The sequence below is a fragment of the Centroberyx affinis genome, unplaced genomic scaffold, assembly GCF_046629955.1.
Source record: "Centroberyx affinis isolate AG114_WGS23_722 - 3 ecotype Tasmania unplaced genomic scaffold, CSIRO-AGI_Caff_v1 ptg005195l_1, whole genome shotgun sequence".
Taxonomy (NCBI): Eukaryota; Metazoa; Chordata; class Actinopteri; order Beryciformes; family Berycidae; genus Centroberyx; species Centroberyx affinis.
In genome coordinates this window covers 25,669-47,968 of record NW_027282584.1, presented here as the reverse complement: position 1 = coordinate 47,968, position 22,300 = coordinate 25,669, and the positions used below count along the sequence as shown (strand labels likewise).

At 40.6% G+C, this 22,300-nt stretch overlaps 3 protein-coding genes and 1 pseudogene across 3 annotated transcripts; 3 read left to right on the top strand and 1 right to left on the bottom strand.

Moving 5' to 3' along the window:
• Window positions 1–191: 191 nt before the first annotated feature.
• Window positions 192–10,131, top strand: LOC139666928 (prolactin receptor-like). Its single transcript, XM_071546276.1, has 9 exons — window positions 192–407; window positions 1,912–2,000; window positions 2,674–2,806; window positions 4,571–4,740; window positions 6,713–6,879; window positions 7,450–7,591; window positions 7,695–7,791; window positions 7,891–7,960; window positions 8,043–10,131. The coding sequence occupies exons 2-9, from the start codon at window positions 1,937–1,939 to the stop codon at window positions 8,778–8,780; spliced, it is 1,581 nt and encodes a 526-aa protein (XP_071402377.1). The 5' UTR covers window positions 192–407; window positions 1,912–1,936; the 3' UTR covers window positions 8,781–10,131.
• A 394-nt stretch (window positions 10,132–10,525) lies between these two features.
• LOC139666908 (zinc finger protein ZFP2-like) lies at window positions 10,526–14,149 on the top strand (annotated as a pseudogene).
• A 1,354-nt stretch (window positions 14,150–15,503) lies between these two features.
• LOC139666907 (zinc finger protein 679-like) lies at window positions 15,504–16,842 on the bottom strand. The gene is given in 5 exon segments (XM_071546246.1): window positions 15,504–15,658; window positions 15,708–15,971; window positions 15,974–16,115; window positions 16,250–16,620; window positions 16,815–16,842. Coding segments are annotated over 5 exon segments (960 nt in total).
• A 3,694-nt stretch (window positions 16,843–20,536) lies between these two features.
• LOC139666929 (zinc finger protein 239-like) lies at window positions 20,537–21,820 on the top strand. The gene has a single exon (XM_071546278.1). It carries the CDS (start codon window positions 20,605–20,607, stop codon window positions 21,166–21,168), a length of 564 nt encoding a protein of 187 aa, XP_071402379.1. The 5' UTR covers window positions 20,537–20,604; the 3' UTR covers window positions 21,169–21,820.
• The last annotated feature ends 480 nt before the right edge of the window (window positions 21,821–22,300 follow it).

The window sequence follows — 22,300 nt, the reverse complement described above, 5'->3', positions numbered from 1 at the left end:
GCGGAAAAGAAATCGGACTGATAACGGGATTTCAAACGAAAACCGAAGTGAGACCTCTCGCTCTGCCCATGCACTCTCTGGCTGAACTCAGGTGGGCATGTCACTTACCTGCGTCACGGCCACAGGTCCCTCCTCCTTTAGGATTTATTGGAGACGTTCCTCATACCTGAGACGACCGAGAGCAACTCTCAGGTACCTCTGCAAAGGCAGCCGGTATCCCATGACTGAAGTAAATTCTCTCTCTCTCGTTGTCTGTATGTCTCTCTCTCTCTCAAAATCAGTAAGCCTACTTGTCAGCACGCATCATCTAGGCTTCAATTAGTCTCGTTGAATTATGTAGTTCAGTAATAAATTACCGTGAGGATTTGAACACAAGGGTCGACATCCGTCCAGCCTTGTTGAGAGAGGTGAGTGAACACCAACACCTGTGCTTTTTTTTTTTTTTTTTTTTTAAAGTTTTAACTGCAAATGTTTGTTTAAAAGTGTTATTTTTTATTGCAGCAATTTAATCAAAACGCGTTTAAACTGGTTGTCAAGTTATGGATTTAGTTTGTTGTGTAAATTAGGTAGACAGAACTAAAGAAGCTGGTGATAGTGGTATGCTGGCTATGTGCAGCTATGGCCTCAGCATGACCCCACTTCTTCATGATATGTTAGCAAGTAGTGTAAGTAAAAAGTGGGTAAATAATCTAAAATACAATAACTCAATAAATAAACACAAAGGGCATTGGTTGTTTTCTGATTTGGGTGTCCTACCCCCTGACACTGCTCTGTGTGAGAGGGTGAAAGCTGAATGTTTAGGCTGTAATTGTAATTTTTGACACTCAGGCTACTTCTTCTTCTATGCCTTAATTAAGGAATAAGTCTGTTTCTCTTTCAGATTCTGCCTGGCTCAATATCTTGTTCAAACTTGTCAGATCACCTGTCACATGTCACAGCATGACCTTGAGCTGGACTTCTTTTTTTTTTATTTGCCATTGTCGTCACAAAAAAAAATAAATAAAAACAATTAACTCCCTTTGTAGTCTCCAGTAAATTATAGACTGCCTGCCAGTCAAGGTAGCTTCCCCATTCCTCTTGAAGTGGCTTTTTTGCATCAAAGCATTTCAGTGAGATTCTGTAACAAAGAGCAAGGGAAGCTGAAAACTAATTTCCAGGCATAAATCTGCCAAGCGATCACTCAAAACCAATCAATCAGCCTCCAGTAACTTTCCACAGTCACATACCCTCAGAAAATAAGCACTGGTTTAGCAACAAGTTAGCTTGACATTACAGTTGTGTGTGTTGTTTTCCCTCTCTCTCTCCAGACTGCTGACGTCTGGAACACCAACATGCACGTCCAACATGTATGTTAATGTTTGAAATGTCAGCAGTCTGGAAATTCACTTTTGTCTGCTGATCTCTATAGGTTAGTGTCCTTTTAGTTCACCCTCCTTAGATTGTGTGTGTGTGTGTGTGTGTGTGTGTGTGTTTCTGGGTCAGTAAGTCTGAATGAAGATGAGTTCATAGTATAAGGAAGTAAACAAACTTTGCCTAAAGTCCATTCATATTCCTCACCTTTGATCTGTCTTTGTTAACTTGTAACCCTGAAAGTCTTTCTCAGGTTTATGACTGGTGATGTGTGTTGTTTGACATGGTTCAACATTGTATGGTGCTGTGAATCAAATCGTAACATGTATTACCTGTTAATGCTCACATATATAAACATGTATTTTTAGTTCTATGTCATGTTTCATCAGCGTGATACCTGCAAAAGGCCCGTATGTGTATAACATGTACAAACAATTATTGGTTGTGCTAGTTGTTTTCCCTCCATATCTTTTGTTTCTGGTAAAAACACGACATGCAGCCAACACACACGTTTATATAGCCTCATTAACCACAGGCGGGTGATGTCACTTCCTCTTTCAGAGCAGCAGGGACAGCTTGTGCCAGGATGAGGAGAGGCGCCGGGGTGGCGCTGCTCCTGTCGCTTCTCTCCGCAGCTGTAGAGTGCAACAGTGAGTTGAAGTGTTGATGATGACAACATTATCTTTGGTTAATTGATATCAAGCTGATGTTTATCAGGGTTGGGGTCAATTCTTGAATGAACTCATCAATTCCAATTCAACCGAGGAATTGGAATTGGATTTTGAAAAAACCTACAGGAAACAGAATTGGAATTGAACTGGAATTTCAGTAAGTTTAATTTCATTTTTCTTCTTTCTTTTCTCACCACATATCTGAGATGACACGTAGTGTTATATGTTATCGATACTGAATATCATAAAATGTTAAAAGAACCTTTCAGGTGGTATTTGATGCAGAACATGTAATCTTAATACACACATTATGATTGAATGTATGTGATTTGTTTAACTGTCTTTTATGTGATTCATAATGTTTGATTTATAATGTTTAGCAAGTCAAGACAAACTCTCTTAGAAGTGGAATTTCATGTAATTTAATGGAATTAAATGAATTTGTTTCCTTAGAGCTGGGTGACATTCCAGTTCCAATTCCAACTGCAGAAACTGAATTGGAATTTACCTTCCATTCTCAATTCAATTCATGAATGGCCCCAACCCTGCTGTTTATGTCTCAGTCTCACGATGCCAAGGTTTCTCTTTTTTTCTGGTATTAGTGCTAAATTTGGAAGGTGGTGAGCTGCTTGTTTGTCACATGTGTTGCCAGGCGTGTCTCCACCGGGGAAACCAGTCCTCCTCAGCTGTAGGTCTCCCGAGAAGGAGACGTTCACCTGCTGGTGGGAGCCGGGTGCCGATGGGGGGCTGCCGACCACACACCGCCTCTACTACCAGAGAGAAGAGTCAGTCCACTTCATTTGAGAAATACATTTATTTAAAAAAAAACAAAACAAAAAAACCCATCACATCATCATTTGCCTCGCTCAACCAACTTCAAAGTTTCTGATAAGTTATCATCCAGACAGAATTGTCAGTGGAAGGTTGCGGACAGCAGAGTGGAAAAATACCAGCTCCCTCGTTCACACACACATGCTCAGTCAGCTGAGCACAAATCTGTGTTGCTGAGCAAGTAGCGCTGCACTTCAACCACTTACCCTGTGTGAGCCACTCTCTGCCTGGCCTCAGTGGTGGAAGAAGTACTCTGATCCTTTACTTAAGTAAAAGTACCAATACAGCAATGTAAAAATACTCCATTACAAATAAAAGTCCTGCATGAAAAATCCTACTTAAGTAAAAGTACATAACAGTATTAGCAGCAAAATGTAGTTAAAGTATTAAAGTAAAAGTAGTGGTTTGGTCCCTCTGACTGATATTTTATTATATATGACATCATTAGATTATTAATACTGAAGCATCAGTGTGTATGCAGCATGTTACTGTTGTAGCTGCTGGAGGTGGAGCTAGTTTGAACTACTTTATATACAGTTAGCTAGTTTAGTCCAGTGGTTCCCAACCTAGGGGTCGGGCCCCTCCAAAGGGTCACCAGATAAATCTGAGGGGTCGTGAGATGATTAATGGGAAGGAGAGGAAAGAAGAAAAAACAAAGTTCTGATACACAAATCTGTTTTCAGTTTTTGGACTTTTTCTCTAATCTTTGATTTTTGCTGAAATTGGATTGAACATTTATTGAAATGAAACCATGTGAGGTTTAGAGGGGAAAATCACTATTTGGTGGAGCTGTTAACAACTCATAGACATCTGAAATGTGACCCCGATTACACACTGCTTTTTGTAAGACGTCAAAAGCCAACAAGGTTGGAAACCACTGGTTTAATCTTTAACTATGTGTTGTATTTTAAAAGCTTGTTATATTATCCATTGTGTCAAATCTCCATCTGAAAAGTAACTAAAGCTGTCAAATAAATGTAGTGGAGTAGAAAGGACAATATTTCCCTCTGAAATGTAGTGGAGTGGAAGTATAAAGTAGCATCAAATGGAAATACTCAAGTAAAGTACAAGTACCTCAAAATTGTACTTGAGTAAATGTACTTAGTTACTTCCCACCACTGCCTGGCCTATAGGGCTTTTATAGTCACTGCTTTGACCGATAAGGGTTGTTGAGGGCAGATGCTGATACCGATAGTTTAGACTGAAGTCACTGATAGCTGATATTCAGTATCTTTAAATTTGACTGTTTTCATACCAAAAAATTACAAGGATTCAGCGATTGCTTCAGAATTTTGTTAACTGTCAGTGCGGAAAAGCCTCTGAAGCAGCATTTATCCCTCATCTATATCAATGGTAGGGGAAACTCTTGGATACACTAGGGCTTTAGAAAAAAAAAAAAGAATAAATAATAAATGTTCAAAGAAAATAAAATTTCATTAGAGACTGTGTTTATGTAACTGTGGTCAGGGAGGAGCCTCCATCATATTGGCAGTGGATGAATATCTGATATTAAAAAAAAAAGCCAATATCGGTCTAACCCCAGTCACTGTGATCTGTGCTAACTTGCTTATTGAATGTACACATCTATTTACTGCCCACCAGCGCTGACAGTTTTACAGTGCTGACCTTGTTTGTTGTGTACGTGCGTAAGCGAACGCCCTGGGCAGCGTTCACCCGTATCCGTGTCAGTAAAGGTCTTGTTTTGTTTCTTCGTGCAGCTCGGAGGGAACGTACGAGTGTCCAGACTACCGGTCGGCAGGGAGGAACTCCTGCTTCTTCGACCGGAGCCGGACCTCCATCTGGGTCAACTACATCCTGACGGTGGAGGCCTCCAACGCCCTGGGCAACGCCACCTCCGACCCCCTGGAGGTGGACGTCATGTATATTGGTAAGCTGTTCCTCTAAAAAAAAAAAAAAAAAAAACAGGGTATGGATGAGCGATGAACATAGCAAACCTTGGAGTTGAAGTTTATTCAAATCACAAGTCAAAAGCAACATATTACCCTCTCATCCTGAATAAAAATAAGAAATAACAACCCAGCAAAAACCTGATGATAAAAGGATGAGCAAGAAATATGTAGAAATAAATGAAAGCAAGTATTCAAGTATTCCCTCGTTAAAGAAAACCAAAATGCAACATAACAAATAAAACAAAGAGGTTATCTGAATAAGAATTTGAGTAACTTGTAATTTGAACTACAGGGAAAATGGGTCTTTTGAGAGATCCAATTCACTCCAAAGTAGGTTAAAAAGCCTTTATTCTATTTGGCTATTCAATATGAAAAGTCTAATAACTGTGACCATGCGTATATTTCGGCGCTGCTGCCTTCATCATGGTGAGGAAGCACACAAACTGGAAATGATCTCACATTATGCCCTATTGAAAAGTGAAATGGTGCTTATGGTTTTTAAACTTTTGATAATGAATAGCCAAATACAATAAAGGCTTTTTAACCTCCTTTGGACTGCCTTGGATCTCTTTTTCTTCTACATTGTGGGCCAAACATTTAGTTACTTGAGCTAAATCAGTGAAGAACACCAGGTTTCTGTGTACAATTCTGCTTTTTCCTCAAAAGTAAATTAAAGATGTAGTGTAATTATGAAAATGTTTCAAATTAACCATAAGTTGTTTTGCCCGAGTTTCATATTTTTATGCTAATATTATCAGAGCAAAATCGGTGAAAGGCTAATATCGACTGATAATATTGATGCATAGATATATCCGTCATGCCCTGATGGATATCTGATAGAAGAAGGCAAGTGTGGGGGATGAAAGAATTAAATCTACTTCGATCAACAGTGTGATTTTGTGTATATGACAGACAGGAGGAGGGACACACTTTAAACCACTGTGTTACCAGATCTGTGTATTCATCATTTTGAGTAACTTGAATCGGAACGAGTAGAACAAAGCAGTAACTGATTCAGTGGAAGATTGACACTGTGGTTTTGAGGCACGTGCCACCGTCTTCAGTCGAGTCGAGAGTGGAAAAGTACTGAGTGATGAGCGATGGACATGGATATGGGAGGCACGAATGAAAACCTGAACAGAATGAGGAGGAACTGGTTTGCTCCCTGTGTAAAACTTGTCGACAGCCTCAGATCAAATTTCACATGTTTGGTGTGGTTACAGGTAGTGGAGCGTGTGGTTCACATGATGCATGATATTCATACATGTTGTGTTGGATTCCCAATGCATTTGGATCAGTGTCTTGAAATCTGTCACATATTGATAGAGCGTTGCACTTGAACACAGGTTCCCAAAATTTTCACACCAAGGACCAACATATAAATACATTATATCTTAGCCCACAGACCCCACTGCATACGATTTTAAGAAGATAAGATCCTCCATCTGAGAGGATTTTTTGTGATTAGATATGATTTAGTAGAGTCATCTTTTAAATCATTTCTAAAAACGTACTTTTATTGAAAATCTTACCTTTAATCCTTGTCTGATTTTAGCCAAGTTGCCTCATTCATTATTGAATTTTCTACACGATTTTTATCTATTTTATTTATATAGTACCTTCAGTTTTTATTTTGCGCCACACATTTTATTCGTTGTACCTGTTCCTTGTTGTGAAGCGCTTTGTAACTTTGATTTTGAAAAGTGCTCTATAAATAAAGATTATAGTGTTGTGCATGTGTCTACACTCTATGTGGCTCAATAAAAGCGGGGACTGGGACACTTATGATCAAAATAGTCAAATGCATATATTCTCATTGAGAAATATTTAGAAAAAGGTTGGTGAAATTAAACTATTTCCCCCTGTAACCCCCTCAAAGAAGATTATCCTATAAGATAGCGGTATGGATGCACTCTACATATCTTGTTTTGCTGTCTGTTCTCCACACAGTGCAGCCCAGCGCTCCTGAGAATGTGACGGTGCTTTTGGAGGAGACAGAGGAAAGTCCACATCTCCTGGTCAGATGGGAGCCGCCCCCTGACACAGACACCCAGTCCGGCTGGGTCACCCTCATCTACCAGCTGAGAGTCAAACGAGAAAACGACGACCAGTGGGAGGTGAGTGAAATGCAAAGACTTGTCGAATTGTTGGAATAGTTTTTAAATCATCTACACACCAACAGTATCTACCAGACCAGGGTCAAATGGTATTTACAAACCCAATCAAGGGGTTTTTTGTTAGACTCTTTGGCAGAGGTGTGACCAAGTCAACTTTGCTGGAGTCCCAAGTCAGTCTCAAGTCTTGAGGAACAAGTCTCAAGTCAAGTTTAAATGTAGATTACCAAGTCAAGTCTCATGTCTAAATGTAGAATTTTTCAATGCAATGTCATATAAAAACTTGGTAAGAGCATCATGAGTTTGATTTCTATAATCAGTTTCAACCTCAATTAATTCAATCATTCCATACAAATTCAGAAAACAGAATTTAAATTCAGTCGTCTGTTGACACAAATCTCATGACTTTCAATCTAAGTAATTTACACAAACACAAGATCTTTTGTCAAGACTTTAGAAACCTTTTCAAGTCAAGTCTCAAGCAACTAATATTGTGACTCGAGTCTGACTCGACTTATCTTGGAATAGGTAATAATGGATGAGGTGAATGTTAACTGAATGTTTTCTTGGCAGGAGTATACGTCAGGTAAACAGACACATTACAGGATGTTCAGCCTCCATCCCGGGGAGGTTTACATGGTGCAGGTGCGCTGTAAACTAGATCATGGCTACTGGAGCGAGTGGAGCAACACCAGCTACAGGAAAGTCCCTAAATGTAAGTCTCTAACATTCTTTACTCCATCTTTGGCTTTACAGCAAAGCAGTGACTGTTATAGTTTGCTTTAATAATGACTGAAACATTTTTTTTTTTTATTTAGATAATCAGAAGGAGAGACCATTCTGGATTTTGGTTTCCATCTTCTCTGCATTTACGCTTATTGCAGTGATGTGTATCTTGATCATGAAGAGGAAATAGTATGTATCTCCTGCATAAAAAAATATATCTTAACACTAATGTTTATTAAAAGTCAAGACGACAAGAAGGACAATCTGATACAAGTCTCATTTTCTCAGTGTGAAGCAGTGTCTTCTGCCCCCTGTTCCTGGTCCAAAGATAAGAGGAATTGACGCTCAACTTCTCAAGGTAACATTGTGCACCATTTCCATATCAAAAAATGTTGTTTTTGCCCTGATAAGAGTGGTGAGGTCATCCTGTATTTTTCCAGAACGGGCGCTCTGAAGACACTGTCAGCGCCCTGATCATCAACCAGGGCTTTCCCCCTATGGTAGCCTGGAAGGACCAGATGGAGGAGTACCTGGTTGTGTTCGACAGTGACGACGGCCCCCTGCCAGATTCTCACAAGACTCAAAAAAGGAGGAAAAGCTCAATAATTCTCGGTGGCTTCCACCTGCACCCTGAGGCCCATTGTAAAGAGCCAACCTTTAGCCAGAATGACAGAGAGAAGGCTGGGGAAAGAAAGGAGGGACAGGCTATTATTCTAAAAAGCAATAAACCTTCATCTGGGGAGCTTTTATCTAAAGTGGAACCACCCCAATTGCTTTCTCAGAAACAGCCCTGCCCAAGCATAAACTTTGCCAGTGAACACTACACAGAGGGAACGGCCGAGAGTCCATCAAACCATGATGGCAAACCCAGTGTTGACTGCAGCGCTGGGAACACAGTCGGGCCTGCAGACAGCGGTTATGTGGAGAACATGAGGGAGGTGGATGAGCGACAGGAGGACTACAGCAGGGTCAGTGGGGTGAACGGTGACAATGTGCTTTTCCTCCAGAAGGAAACTGTCCCGCTCCACACTTCCTGTAAAGAGAAACGTAACCATGCGGACTGCACCAATCAGAGGTCGAGAAAGCCTCATGTGACTGTAGCCACCAAAGTGGGAGTGTGCACAGAACTCATAGATAGTGGATATGTAGAAACTATGCCTTCGCTGCCTACAATGTGATATTTTGTTGTTTCATAAATGTTTGTGTTGTCCAAATGGGAATGGCAAATGGCCCTGATTTATTGTTAGTTTGCATGATTTATTAGTTCAGAGACTAGATAATAACTGTGTACTTAAAGATAATGAAATGATTGCATAATAGTTTGCTTTAGTTGGTTTTATTATTATTTTTTTTATTCAGCTGAGGTATGTGGAATGTAGAAAGTAAACAAAAGGGACCGCACAGCTACTTTAATAGCTATCACATAGTAGCTAAGCTAAACTACAACAGTATATTTATGGCAGTAACCATGCCAACTTATAGTGCTACATGTAGGATTTTCTCATATATATATATATATATATATATATACAGTACTGTGCAAAAGTCTTAGGCATATGTCAAAGATATCCATAAAGTGAAGATGCTTTCAAAACTAATTAAATGAAAAGTTTCTGAATATCAAAAACTTACAATAAACAGCAGTCTACTGACACACTAATGCAGAAAACAAATAAACATCTAAGACTTCTAAGAAATTTATATAAAAAAATCTAGGGTGCCTAAGACTTTTGCACAGTGCTGTATATATGTAATATATCTGTGGACAAAGCATATGATGTGAAATTAGTTGACATAAAACAAAACATTGACCATCATCCTCGCCAAAAAAGAAAAAAAAAACAAAAGAAAAAACAAATGATTGTTTTTGTGCTTTCATCTGATCCAGTTAATGCGATTTAAGGTTTGATTCCCTGGGGTGAAAAAATACCTCTGCTAAACTGGTAAGTTGCAGGGACGGTTTAAATGACAAAATGTACTTATTGGATTATTAAATGTAGCGCCAAGCAAAACAAATCACTATAAAAGTCCAAAACAGAACAAAATCAGTATGTTCTTCATGGCATGGTTGAATTTCACCAACATGGGCCAACCAATAGAAAGTAAATTGCAGTAGAAGCCCTTAGAATTTCTCTGTGGTACCTAATGTATTTTCAGGAGCCGGTGGAATGAATCAAACACTCTACCTCTTACAGGTGTGTGTCTGTGTTTTAAATTATCAATGACTCAGGGGTGATATAGGTCCACACATAGATTACATATTAGCTAAATGTGCATGTTCATATACAGTATATAGATCACTATCACAGCTGGTCTCGAACCATTTAAACAAATAGAGACAACTTGTGTCACCTGACACCTCCACCAATGCCGACAACTGTTTACATGACACTTTTCATTCTATTCTGTTCTGTTTTTTTTCTGTGTTTAATCTTAACTATTTGGTATATGCTTGTATTTTATCTTAGCTAATGATTTTATTGTAGTTATGATACATTCCCCATGTGATATAAGCTTTAACAATAAAATAAGCACAAAAAACAGGAACTCTTCCGCATAAAATAGTGTAACATTATATAGAGTCTGGCGTGTCACCGGTCACTACAAAATATTTGATCGAGCCTGTGGTACATCAGTACACAACTGTCAAATCAGAGCTTAATTTTGTTTTCTCCACGTAGGCTACTGCACCTAAGGGTGTGAGGTCTGGAATGGATTTAAGCAGAAAGTGTAATACTCATAATAATCTGTGAGAGGCAGCAACACGGCAACGGGCGTTTAGCCTGCCGGAAAGAAGAAGAAGAAGAGTCCGGCGGAAGTACAAACCTTGACACACACGCACAAAAAACAGTTCTATTAGCTGTAGCTGAGAATTGGTTTACCTGTGTTCCTTGTAAAGTCTCTCACGTCTACTTCAGTGGAAATGTCTACAGTCCAGAGTTTGAGGACGCTCGTCAACGAGCGACTAACTGCGGCTGCTGAGGAAATATTAGGAGTGTTTGAAAAAACTATAGTAGTGTACGAGGAAGAGATCGACCGTCAGCGCAGGCTGCTGGATATCGTTTTGAAGCCGGAGATAAGGCTACACAGAACAGGTTGGTAAAATCACAATGTTCTTTGTTATTCTTGTTGAAACAATGATTGGGATTGGTCGCCCATATTATATTATTGTGCAATGGTTTCACAGTTTCAATGTTTTTAGTGAAACAAATAGTCACCTCATAGGTTCCATCTTTTAAAGCAGCCCGATTTGGATCAATTGAGGAATAGATCATAATTGACCATTACTGGAGCTGACTATAGGCTCCCTGGACTCTGATACTGTCCTTATAGTTCCCTCCGCCAGGGAGGTAATGTTTTCGCCTGCGTCTGTGTGCTTGCTTGTCCGTCCGTAGGTCCATCCGCCTGTTAGCAGGATATCTAAAAATGTTAGGTACGGATTTGCACAAAACTTGGTGTGATGGTTAGTTAAGGAAGAACTGATTAACTTTTCATTTCGATTGGCCAAAAGGAGGCGTGGTGGTGGGCGTGACATATCACCAAAAGGTGGTTATCAGACATGGCGGAGGTCTGTGCTCTACTGAGCATATTTTCTAGTTAAAATATATGTTTGTATTTATTTGATCAAGTGTCCCTTGTTCCTACCACTAAAAATAGTTCATTTTATCCTTTCCCCTTCAGACCCCCCACAGCCATCTGTCATTAAGGAGGAGGTTCTCCTTGACCAGCAGCACTGTAACCAGCAGAGGAACTTGAGTCTGGGTCAAGAGGACCCAGAGCCTCCACAGATTAAAGAGGAACAGGAGGAACTCTGCACCAGTCAGGAGGGAGAGCAGCCTTTACTGCAGGAGGAGGCTGATATCTTTAAGTTGACTCCTGCTTGTGATGGAAGTGACCACAGTGAACATCAGTCTCTGCATTCAGATCCTTACCAAACTCAGAGTGTAGCAGAGAAAGAGGCTCTAGCCAACATCTCATCTGAATCTGACAGAGAGGGATCTGACAGAGAGGGATCTGCAGTATCAGAACCAGACAGTGACCGCCAGCTCCTCTCTCACAACTGTCATGTAGCTGAGAGCCAAGGTTACAAAACATCCAGCTGTGGGAACGCAGGATCAACTAGGAGTACTGAGCCTAAACCAAACAAGAAACTGCACAAGTGCGGCAGTTGTAGTAAAGAGTTTCCTTACATGTCACTCTTAAAAACTCACATGAGATCCCACACTGGTGAAAAGCCTTTCAGATGTGACACTTGTGGGAAAACGTTTAAGTGGAAGACCAACTTAAATAAACACATGAGAACTCACACAGGGGAAAAGCCTTTCAGATGCAGAATTTGCGGAAAAGGATTATGCTCTAAATCGAAGCGTGACCAACATGTTACAATCCACACAGGTGAGAAGCTGCATGCTTGCAACACCTGTGGGAAAAGATTCAGCCGTGGTGAAAGTTTGAGAAAGCACATGAGAGTTCACACAGGTGAGAAACCGTACGGCTGTGTCTACTGCGGGAAGAAGTTTGCAGACGGCTCAGCTCTTACAAAGCATCTCCGATTGCATACAGGGGAGAAACCTTTTGAATGTCTTTTGTGTGGGAAAAGATTTGCTGTCAGCAGCAATTTGAAAGTGCACACCAGAACCCACACAGAGGGTCCAAACTCAAAACATGGACTTCCTGAAAACCATGTGACACCGTAGATCGGCTGAACCTTGTCAAAGTGGCTGCATTGCCATCAATGTACTCAGGAGTTTGGTGATTTTCTCGCTGTGAAGAAGTCAGCTTTTTATCCCATACTTTACTATCCTGACTGACTGACTGACTACTATCCTGACTTGCTTTCCCCAGAAGCCATTATCTTAACTGATCAACATCATAATGCTCTCCATGGCATTGTTTACCGATTAATGGACCTACCAATAGAAACCAGTAGACACCATTAGAATTCACAGAAAATCCCAGTAGAGCCCTTAGAGTTTCTCTATGGTATCTAATGTATTTTCAGGAGCCTGTGGAAAGAATCAAACACTCTGCCTTTTTGATTGTGTGTGTTTAGGCTAATTATCAATGAGACTCAGGTGTGATAGAGGTTCACAGATAGATTACATATTTGCTAAATGTGCCTTTTAAGCTCATGTATATAGATCAGTATCACATCTAATGTCGAACCATTTAAACAAATGGAGACAACTTCTGTCACTTGACTTCTCCGCCAACGCGGACGACTGTTTACATGATGTCACTTTTCAGTATGTGTCAATAGATGCTCGTTGAAGAGGTGATTTCCTTGATGCTTGCACTTCCTAGTGACCATTGTGAAAGTATGGAAAAACTTGAATGTGAAGAGTACATGTTTTCATCTACTTATGGTTTAATAAAGGTATAATGCACAACCTGCACAGTGTGACAAAGAAGTGTGATTTAACGACTGGTTAACGGCTAGCATTGAGGCAGAAGACTGTTTGAGAGCTTGTGAATGCACAACAGTAAATAGTCAAAGTGCTATTTTAATCAATTCAGAAATTGGCTGCAATTCTCAGTTGTTGGCTGTTGAGCCGCCGTGCAGTTGACTGTCCCCCACAGCCATCTGTCGTTAAGGAGGAGGTTCTCCTTGACCAGCAGCACTGTAACCAGCAGAGGAACTTCAGTCTGGGTCAAGAGGACCCAGAGCCTCCACAGATTAAAGAGGAACAGGAGGAACTCTGCACCAGTCAGGAGGGAGAGCAGCCTTTACTGCAGGAGGAGGCTGATATCTTTAAGTTGACTCCTGCTTGTGATGGAAGTGACCACAGTGAACATCAGTCTCTGCATTCAGATCCTTTCCAAACTCAGAGTGTAGCAGAGAAAGAGGCTCTAGAAAGAGCCTGCAGTATCAGAACCAGACAGTGACCGCCAGCTCCTCTCTCACAACTGTCATGTAGCTGAGAGCCAAGGTTACAAAACATCCAGCTGTGGGAACGCAGGATCAACTAGGAGTACTGAGCCTAAACCAAACAAGAAACTGCAAAAGTGCGGCAGTTGTAGTAAAGAATTTAAAAGCTCACATGAGAACCCACACTGGTGAAAAGCCGTTTGGATGTGACACTTGTGGGAAAACTTTCACCCAGAAGTCTAATTTAAATAAACACAAGAGAACTCACACAGGCGAGAAGCCTCATGCTTGCAACACTTGTGGGAAAAGATTCAGCTGTGGTGAGGATTTGAAACATCATATGAGAGTTCACACAGGTGAAAATCCTTACAGCTGTGTCCACTGTGGGAAGACGCCGATCGCTCAGATCTCACAAAGCATATCTGAGTTCATACGGGGGAGAAACCTTATAAATGTCTTTTGTGTGGGAAAAGTTTTGCTCTCCGCTTCACTTTGACAAAGCACACCAGCATCCACACAGGGAAAAAGCTGTATAAGTGCAGCACTTGCGGGAAAGATTTTACTCAAAATACAAACCTGGAGGAGCCATACAGGGGAGACACCATACAGATGCAGTGTCTGTGGAGAAGGGTTCATCAACAGCTCAAACCTGAGGAAGCACATGACTGTCCATACTAGAGTTGTACAGAGTACCAGTGCTTAAAAAATGTCAAAATCTTTGATGGTTTTATTGGTTTGATTTAAATTTCTTATTATTTTCCCCATGGCACAGCCGAGGGCATCACGAGCCAAATTCAGGCCAGGCAGTCGGTCAGTCAGTCAGTCAGGTAACGCTTAGTGAGATGTCGCATTGTGAGAATGCTCACAATGTCCATACTTCAGAGTGGGTCAGAGTCACTAGAGGTTTTACTCTCATTTCAAACATACACTCATCAATTAAATAAATTATGTTTCCAGGGTTGTTTTGCAGTGGAGCTTTAGCATCACTTTGTGTTTGTCTCAGGTATTGCAGTTAATGCTTGCTTTTTTTATGTGTGCGTGTGTCTCTGTGTGAGAGAGCGAGGATGGATGTCAGGTCAGGCCTACCCGTTAATTGTGCTTTGACTTGTGGTTGAAGTTTTATTGTGACTGCATCAGTACAGTGGATGCTTTTAGCTGTCACAAGTGTGTGTGAACTGTAAAGTGTAGTTAATTTTAGTTTACCTTCGAAGTCCACAATAAAACTGAGGCAAAGTGATTAAAAAACAGTGATGCAGGTTTTTTTTTTTAAATCATAGAATACATGCTGTGTCTGTCAGTCAGACCACCTACTTGTCTCTCTTAACTGTATATTTATCTGTCTGTATTTTCCTGCTTGGGTCTGTCAGTTAGTCCATCTATCAGTGGGTCACTCAGTCATTCTGGGCTCCAGAGCTGTCATTTTGAAAGCATGTGACAACTAAACACAAGTTTGCTATGTATTTTGAAGCTGCTAACATGTTTTGTTTACATTGGCAATGTTTGTAAAGTGTTAATTCAAATAAACTGTATTTTTGAATTTCAATAAATCCAACAGGTTTAATTTTCCATAGATAAGTAAAACTCTTGAATGGAGCCTGTATGGAGTCTAGAAAACATGAACGCACTGCGAACTAGCAAGTGAAGTTCTAACTTTAAGGAATTTAATTAACTTATATTCATCAGAATCTACTCGGCCATGGGGGCAAAGGAGAGATCAATGTAGCTAAGCAGGTTAATGTTAACTGATTGTGATTGATGACCACCCTAGCGCTAGCATTTTCACAATTTACTGTTGCGCACTCACAAGCTCTGAAACAATTTGAGAACGTGTGAGTGTACAATGTTAGTCGTTGACCAGTCGCAAAATCACAGATCTTTTTCGCACTGTACCAGGTTGTGCATTATAGGTTTATTTTACAATGAGTAGTGTTTTTTTCCAACCAAGAAAGCAATGACACCCCCCCGCTCCCTCCTAAAATATGTCAAAACACTACACAAGTGTACCAGTTCTGGAAAAGCTCTAGTTTAATACTTAATACTTTCTCATATGAAGAACTGTGACACTTTTTAAGCACTGGTTAACTCTAGTATGGACAGTCAGATGCCTCTTCATGTTTGAGCTGGTGGTGAACCCTTTTCCACAGACACTGCATCTGTATGGTGTCTCCCCTGTATGGCTCCTTGTGTATTTTCAGTTTTGCTTTTTCACTTATGCAGCTTTTCCCCTGTGTGGTGTGCTTTGTCAAAGTTGAGCTGAGAGCGAATCTTTTCCCGCACAAAAGACATTCGTAAGGTTTCTCCCCTGTATGCACTTGATGCCTTGTGAGATTTGAGGGGTCAATAAACTCCTTCCCGTGGTGGACACAGCTGTAAGGTTTTTCGCTTGTGTGGACTCTAACATGATATTTCAAACTCTCACCAAGGCTGAATCTTTTCCCACAGGTGTTGCAAGCATGCGGCATTTCACGTAACATGTTGGTCACGCTTCGATTTAGAGCATAATCCTTTTTCCGCAAATTCTGCATCTGAAAGGCTTTTCCCCTGTGTGAGTTATCTTCTGTGTATTTAAGTTGGTCTTCCAGTTGAACGTTTTCCCACAAGTGTCACATCTGAATGGCTTTTCACCATTGTGGGTTCTCGTGAGCTTTTAAATTCATCAAGTTAGGAAACTCTTTACTATAACTGTCACACTTGTAGTTTCTTCTTTTTTGGCTCAGTAGTCCTCGTTGATCCTGCGTTCCCACAGCTGGATGTTTTGTAACCTTGGCTCTCAGCTACATGACAGTTGTGAGAGAGGAGCTGGCGGTCACTGTCTGGTTCTGATACTGCAGAGCCCTCTCTGTCAGATTCAGATGAGATGTTGGCTAGAGCCTCTTTCTCTGCTACACTCTGAGTTTGGTAAAGATCTGAATGCAGAGACTGATGTTCACTGTGGTCACTTCCATCACAAGCAGGAGTCAACTTAAAGATATCAGCCTCCTCCTGCAGTAAAGGCTGCTCTCCCTCCTGACTGGTGCAGAGTTCCTCCTGGTCCTCTTTAATCTGTGGAGGCTCTGGGTCCTCTTGACCCAGACTGAAGTTCCTCTGCTGGTTACAGTGCTGCTGGTCAAGGAGAACCTCCTCCTTAACTACAGATGGCTGTGGGGGCTCTGAAGAGGGAAGGAGAAAATATATAAATATATCAATATATATAAATATAAACCTATATTTTAAGTATTCTGATGATATCTGAGTCCTGGGAGCCTGCAGTCAGCTCCTCCAATCATAAGTAGTGTATTAAAGGAATAGTTCACCAAAACATTTAAATTGGTAATTATCTACTCATCCTCATGCCAGTACAAACTCGTGTAATCCAAGTCTTCTGACGCCATGCGGTCTCTCTATAAGTGGGAAAAAAAACATAATTGTATCCATTATTTAATGCAAAAGTCACGCACTGAAGCTGAATACAATGGAGGAATACTCAATTTGCATTAAATAATGGATCAAATGTCATTTTTTCCACTCAGAGCGATCGCATGGCGTCAGAAGACTTGGATTATGCTGCAGTTTCTCCTGCAGCAAGCCTAGTAAGTTGTATGAAGAAAAAACACCCATCCGATTTTGTACTGGCATGAGAATGAGTAATGACCGAATTTTAATTTTGGGGTGAAGTATTCCTTTAACACAAGAGTCAACTGTAAGGCGGCTGTGAATTACAGCAAATGATTCAAATCGGGCTCACTGTGAGAGAAAAGGGAGAAAAAAGTAGAATCAGCACACTGTATAAAACGCTTTTTTTTCTCTCTGTTAAAACTGTTTTTGATCCAGCACCTGTAGAAAGTATTTGGGATGTGCGCTTTTTTTTTTCTACTTTATTGAGACCCTTGTAGCTATAATAATATAAAATGGGCGACAGATCCCCCCTTTGTTTCACTAAGAACATTGTGATTTTACAAACCTGTGTAGCTTTATCTCAGGCTTCAAACGATATCCAGCAGCCTGCGTTGACGGTTGATCTCTTCTTCGTGCACTACTATAGTACACTCCTAATAGCTACTACTATACTACTATATAACACAAGGTATTTCAAAGGTATTTCATCCGCTACAAAGATTCCTAACATTGCAGTAGGCCTACTTTGAGTTGCATAGCAGAAGTATAGCCTAGATATTAGCTACGTTTTATTTTGAATGTTATCATTAGTGTCCCAATTTGTGATGACAAGCTGATAGCAGCAGTTGTGCTATTTTCACTTGTTTGTACTCCTGTTACAAGCTGTTCTGTTTGGTGTTTGGAGCCTGAACACTTTCACTCAGGGTGAAAATTGAAAGTGTGTGAGATGTAGGCTATGAGTTGTCAAAGTGAAAGTGAATTCTGTAATTAGGCTACATAGTGGAAGTATGTAACCTAATTAATCTTGGGAAAACTACCTAAAAGACTCTAGTGTTTCTGTAGGAGAACATTGTCAGGCAAGGATGCAGAGGGGCCCAAGCTAATGTGTTCAACTAGGACCAAAACCATCAATAAAATTATAAATTAACTAACCAATTATTAATTATTATCATATAAAAACTTTGTACAGAGTATATAGTTGCATCTTGTTATTTGTTTTTGGGGCAAAATAAGTGTTTTAATCAATATTTGAATGTTGTGGATTTGTAGAAATTCCGCTTTTATTCTGAAAAAAAAAATCGGACCGGAAGGCTGTCATGTTGCATGTTACTATTCGATCCGGCGGAACACAAGTATCTGGCGGAACCATCCGAGATGCGTTCCGCTGGTTCTCTTATTTCAGACACAGGTCGAGCGGGCAAGCTAGTTCAGTTAGCTGAATGAGTTTGTTTAGACTCCGCTGCCTGCGCTGCTTGCAAAGTTAAAATATCTCGTGTCTAATTCAGTGGAAATGTCTACAGTCCAGAGTTTGAGGACGTTCGTCAACGAGCGACTAACTGCGGCTGCTGAGGAAATATTAGGAGTGTTTGAAAAAACTATAGTAGTGTACGAGGAAGAGATCGACCGTCAGCGCAGGCTGCTGGATATCGTTTTGAAGCCTGAGATAAAGCTACACAGAACAGGTTTGTAAAATCTTTGTACGTTATTCTTCTCGGTGAAACAATTACGGGGATCGGCCATTCATTATATAGCTATTATAATGGTTCCACAAAAGCAGACCGATTTGAATCAATTGAGGTATAAATTATTCTCAAGCCTTTGCTAGTAGTTGAGTCGGGATTGGCTCATGTGTTTACACATTACTTCTGACTGTGCTGGCTCATTTAATTTACCCAAACAGATGTATATAATAATCCCTTGTCTTCTTTCACCGCGCTACATCTCCTTTACACAAATTAATTTTAAAACGTAGTTAAAAACAAGTATACCCCAAATCTCAATTGTAACGAAATCAAAGATGGCGCAAGACTGCGTGTGTTTAGTTTGTACATTGCAATCCTGCTTAATTTATCATTACTGTATCAGAGCTAAGGCACAGAATCATTCACATGGGAAGGCCTATATACAAGCCTTTGAGCATTTTAGATGTGTGATAGGCCTTCCACTCATTCACAAAGTAGTGACCTCAAACTTTACACATGACAAAATTCACTGTAAGATAACCATCATTACTGAAGGGTTCAACTCCAATGTAAGTTAATGCACTTTTCCCCTCAATCTTCCTCTCTGTTTTTTTCTTAAACTCCTGGATGGACAGTGAATTGAACCCAGGTCATAAAATGATTGCTCTTATTCCTTATCATTTAGGGTAGATTTTCATGTCCAGATGTAGTGGCAGTCCGCCTGTCTTTGGGTCTACATGCAGGCCTTCCCCTGCTGGTCTGGGCTTCAGTCCCACCAGAACCTTCTCTGATGTTTTCCCCTACTCTATACCCCCCTCAGCTTTCCTATTGTCTCAAGAATTTAAATAACTAAGGGGAGTGGACTGGCCACTCTCAAAGCAAAATACTGTAATTTACCCATTATAAAGAGAAGCAAGACTAGAGCCAAGGTGTGTATCATGACTTTCCCCAGTGTTTCCCCGGTCATAGAGAGGAATTAAGAAAAGCAAAACACAAAGATGGAAACACAAATGGGATTCAGCCTACAAGTGAAGTTTGTGACAGGTCACTGTGGCTCAGTGGTCTAAAGTACAGGCCACAGGAGTGAAGGTCATGAGTTCAAGTCCCGCTCATGATGTTTGTTTCATGTCATCCTCATCTTCCCTGTGTCAGTCCAGTGAATGCTGCCCAATAAAGTAACAATGTCTAAATATGTTCTTCACAAAAATTGACTAAGGTCATAGATCATAAGTAGTCAGATAGCGTGTATATATAGGCCCACTTATTTGTAAAGTCATGAATTGTTTTGATTTTTTTTCATTACTAATAAACATGAACCCATTTTTACAATCCTTCTTACTCCGCAAAGTATTGTGCACATCTCTTCTCTCTCACATGTTTTGGTATGTTGCCAAGGGACTTTTAAACTTTCAAAAATTAAGGACTTGTTAGGCTGATTTGTACAGAAGTCTTTGGGACAATACTAATGGCACATACAAATCAACCCCATCTAGCATCCCGTTGGGACTAATGGAGCAGCACAAGACCCTTTGGGAGAGACAACAACCAATACAACCAAAGGCTCCTGTGTCAGGGCTTATCTTTATACCACTTAAATATAGGCTTTTAGTTGTTTGATCAAGTGTCCCTTCCTTTCTCCTCCCCCCTTCAGACCTCCCACAGCCATCTGTTGTTAAGGAGGAGGTTCTCCTTGACCAGCAGCACTGTAACCAGCAGAGGGACTTCAGTCTGGGTCAAGAGGACCCAGAGCCTCCACAGATTAAAGAGGAACAGGAGGAACTCTGCACCAGTCAGGAGGGAGAGCAGCCTTTACTGCAGGAGGAGGCTGATATCTTTAAGTTGACTCCTGCTTGTGATGGAAGTGACCACAGTGAACATCAGTCTCTGCATTCAGATCTTTACCAAACTCAGAGTGTAGCAGAGAAAGAGGCTCTAGCCAACATCTCATCTGAATCTGACAGAGAGGGCTCTGCAGTATCAGAACCAGACAGTGGCGGATCAACAAGGACTACTGAGCCGAAACCAAACAAGAAACTGTACAAGTGCGACAGTTGTAGTAAAGAGTTTCCTAACTTGATGAAATTAAAAGCTCACATGAGAACCCACACTGGGGAAAAGCCTTTCAGATGCAGAATCTGCGGAAAAGGATTCACCTGTCAATCAAAACATGACCAGCATTTTATAATCCACACAGGCGAGAAGCCGCATGCTTGCAACAGCTGTGGGAAAAGATTCCGCCGTGGTGCAGACTTAAAAAATCACATTAGACTTCACACAGGGGACAAACCTTACAGCTGTGACCACTGCGGGAAGAAGTTTGTAAACATATCAAATCTCACAAAGCATCGCCGAGTGCATACAGGGGAGAAACCTTATAAATGTCTCTTTTGTGGGAAAAGATTTGCTGTCAACGCAGCTTTGACAAAGCACGCCAGAATCCACACAGGGGAAAGGCCGTTTAAGTGCAGCATTTGCGGGAAAGCTTTCACTGAAAAAGCATCCCTGAAAATACACACAAGGAGCCACACAGGGGAGAGGCCATACAGATGCAGTTTCTGTGGACAAGGGTTTGCCAATGGCTCAAACCTGAAGAGGCACATGACTGTCCATGCTAGAGTTGCACAGAGTACCAGTGCTTAAAAAGTGTCACAGTTCTTCATATGAGAAAGTATTAAGTATTTAACTAGAGCCTTTCGTTGGGGAAAAAACCCACTACTTATTGTATAATAAAGCTATAATGCACAACCTGGTACAGTGTGACAAAGATCTGTGATTTTGCGACTGGTTAACGGCTAACATTGAGGCAGAAAATTGAGAGCTTGTGAGTGCACAACAGGAAATTGTGAAAATGCTAGCGCTAGGCTGGTCATGAAGTTAACATTAACATGCTTAGCTACATTGACCTCTAAGTTTGTCTGCATATGGAGCAGTGAAAAGCACCCATCTACCAAATCTTCAACACTCCTAAACAAAAAAAAAAGCAAAACCAAAGCTGGATTTACTAACTAGCTAAACTACAGACAAAAATGTTCTAGTCCTTTAGGTCCTTTGGACAGGCCCCGCACTACATTTTAGATCTGTTAATTCCTTATGAGCCTGTTTGTAACCTGAGGTCTGCGGGAAAGTCTCTCCTAGTTGTTCCTAGATCTAAATTCATTTCAAGAGGGGATCGAGCATTTTCTGTCAGGGCCCCAAAACTATGGAATGCACTTCCCGAAGAGCTCAGATTAGCTAAGTGTGTATCGACTTTTAAAACATTCTTAAAGACCCACTTTTTTAGATTGGCTTTTCTATCAACTTTTTGCTCTACGCATTTTCAAGTTATCATTTGTCATTTTATCCTTGTTTTCTCTGTGTCACTGTTTTATTGTGTTTTATTATTCTTTTATTGTGTAAAGCACTTTGTAACTTCTGTTTTGAAAAATGCTATATAAATAAAGTTATTATTAAAATGTATTATTACTATTAGGTCTTCTTTTCTCCCCCCGTTACAACAACCTACTGCTGCAGTAGTAAGAAAGCTAATGACGGCTAACTGACGAGGAAGCACTATCGTCTATTTTATGTTATGGTTTTATTTTTGAAAGGCCCAGTGCAATGAGAATTAAGCACATTTAGAATTCCAATCTACTTCCTGGTGTAAATGATGTCACCTACACCCGGGTTTTAATGAACACTCTGATTGGTCGACAGTATGCATAGTTAATGTGGTGTCCCATAGTCTGTCAGACAATAGCCAGCCAGTTAACTTGCAAACTAGCCATAATCTCTG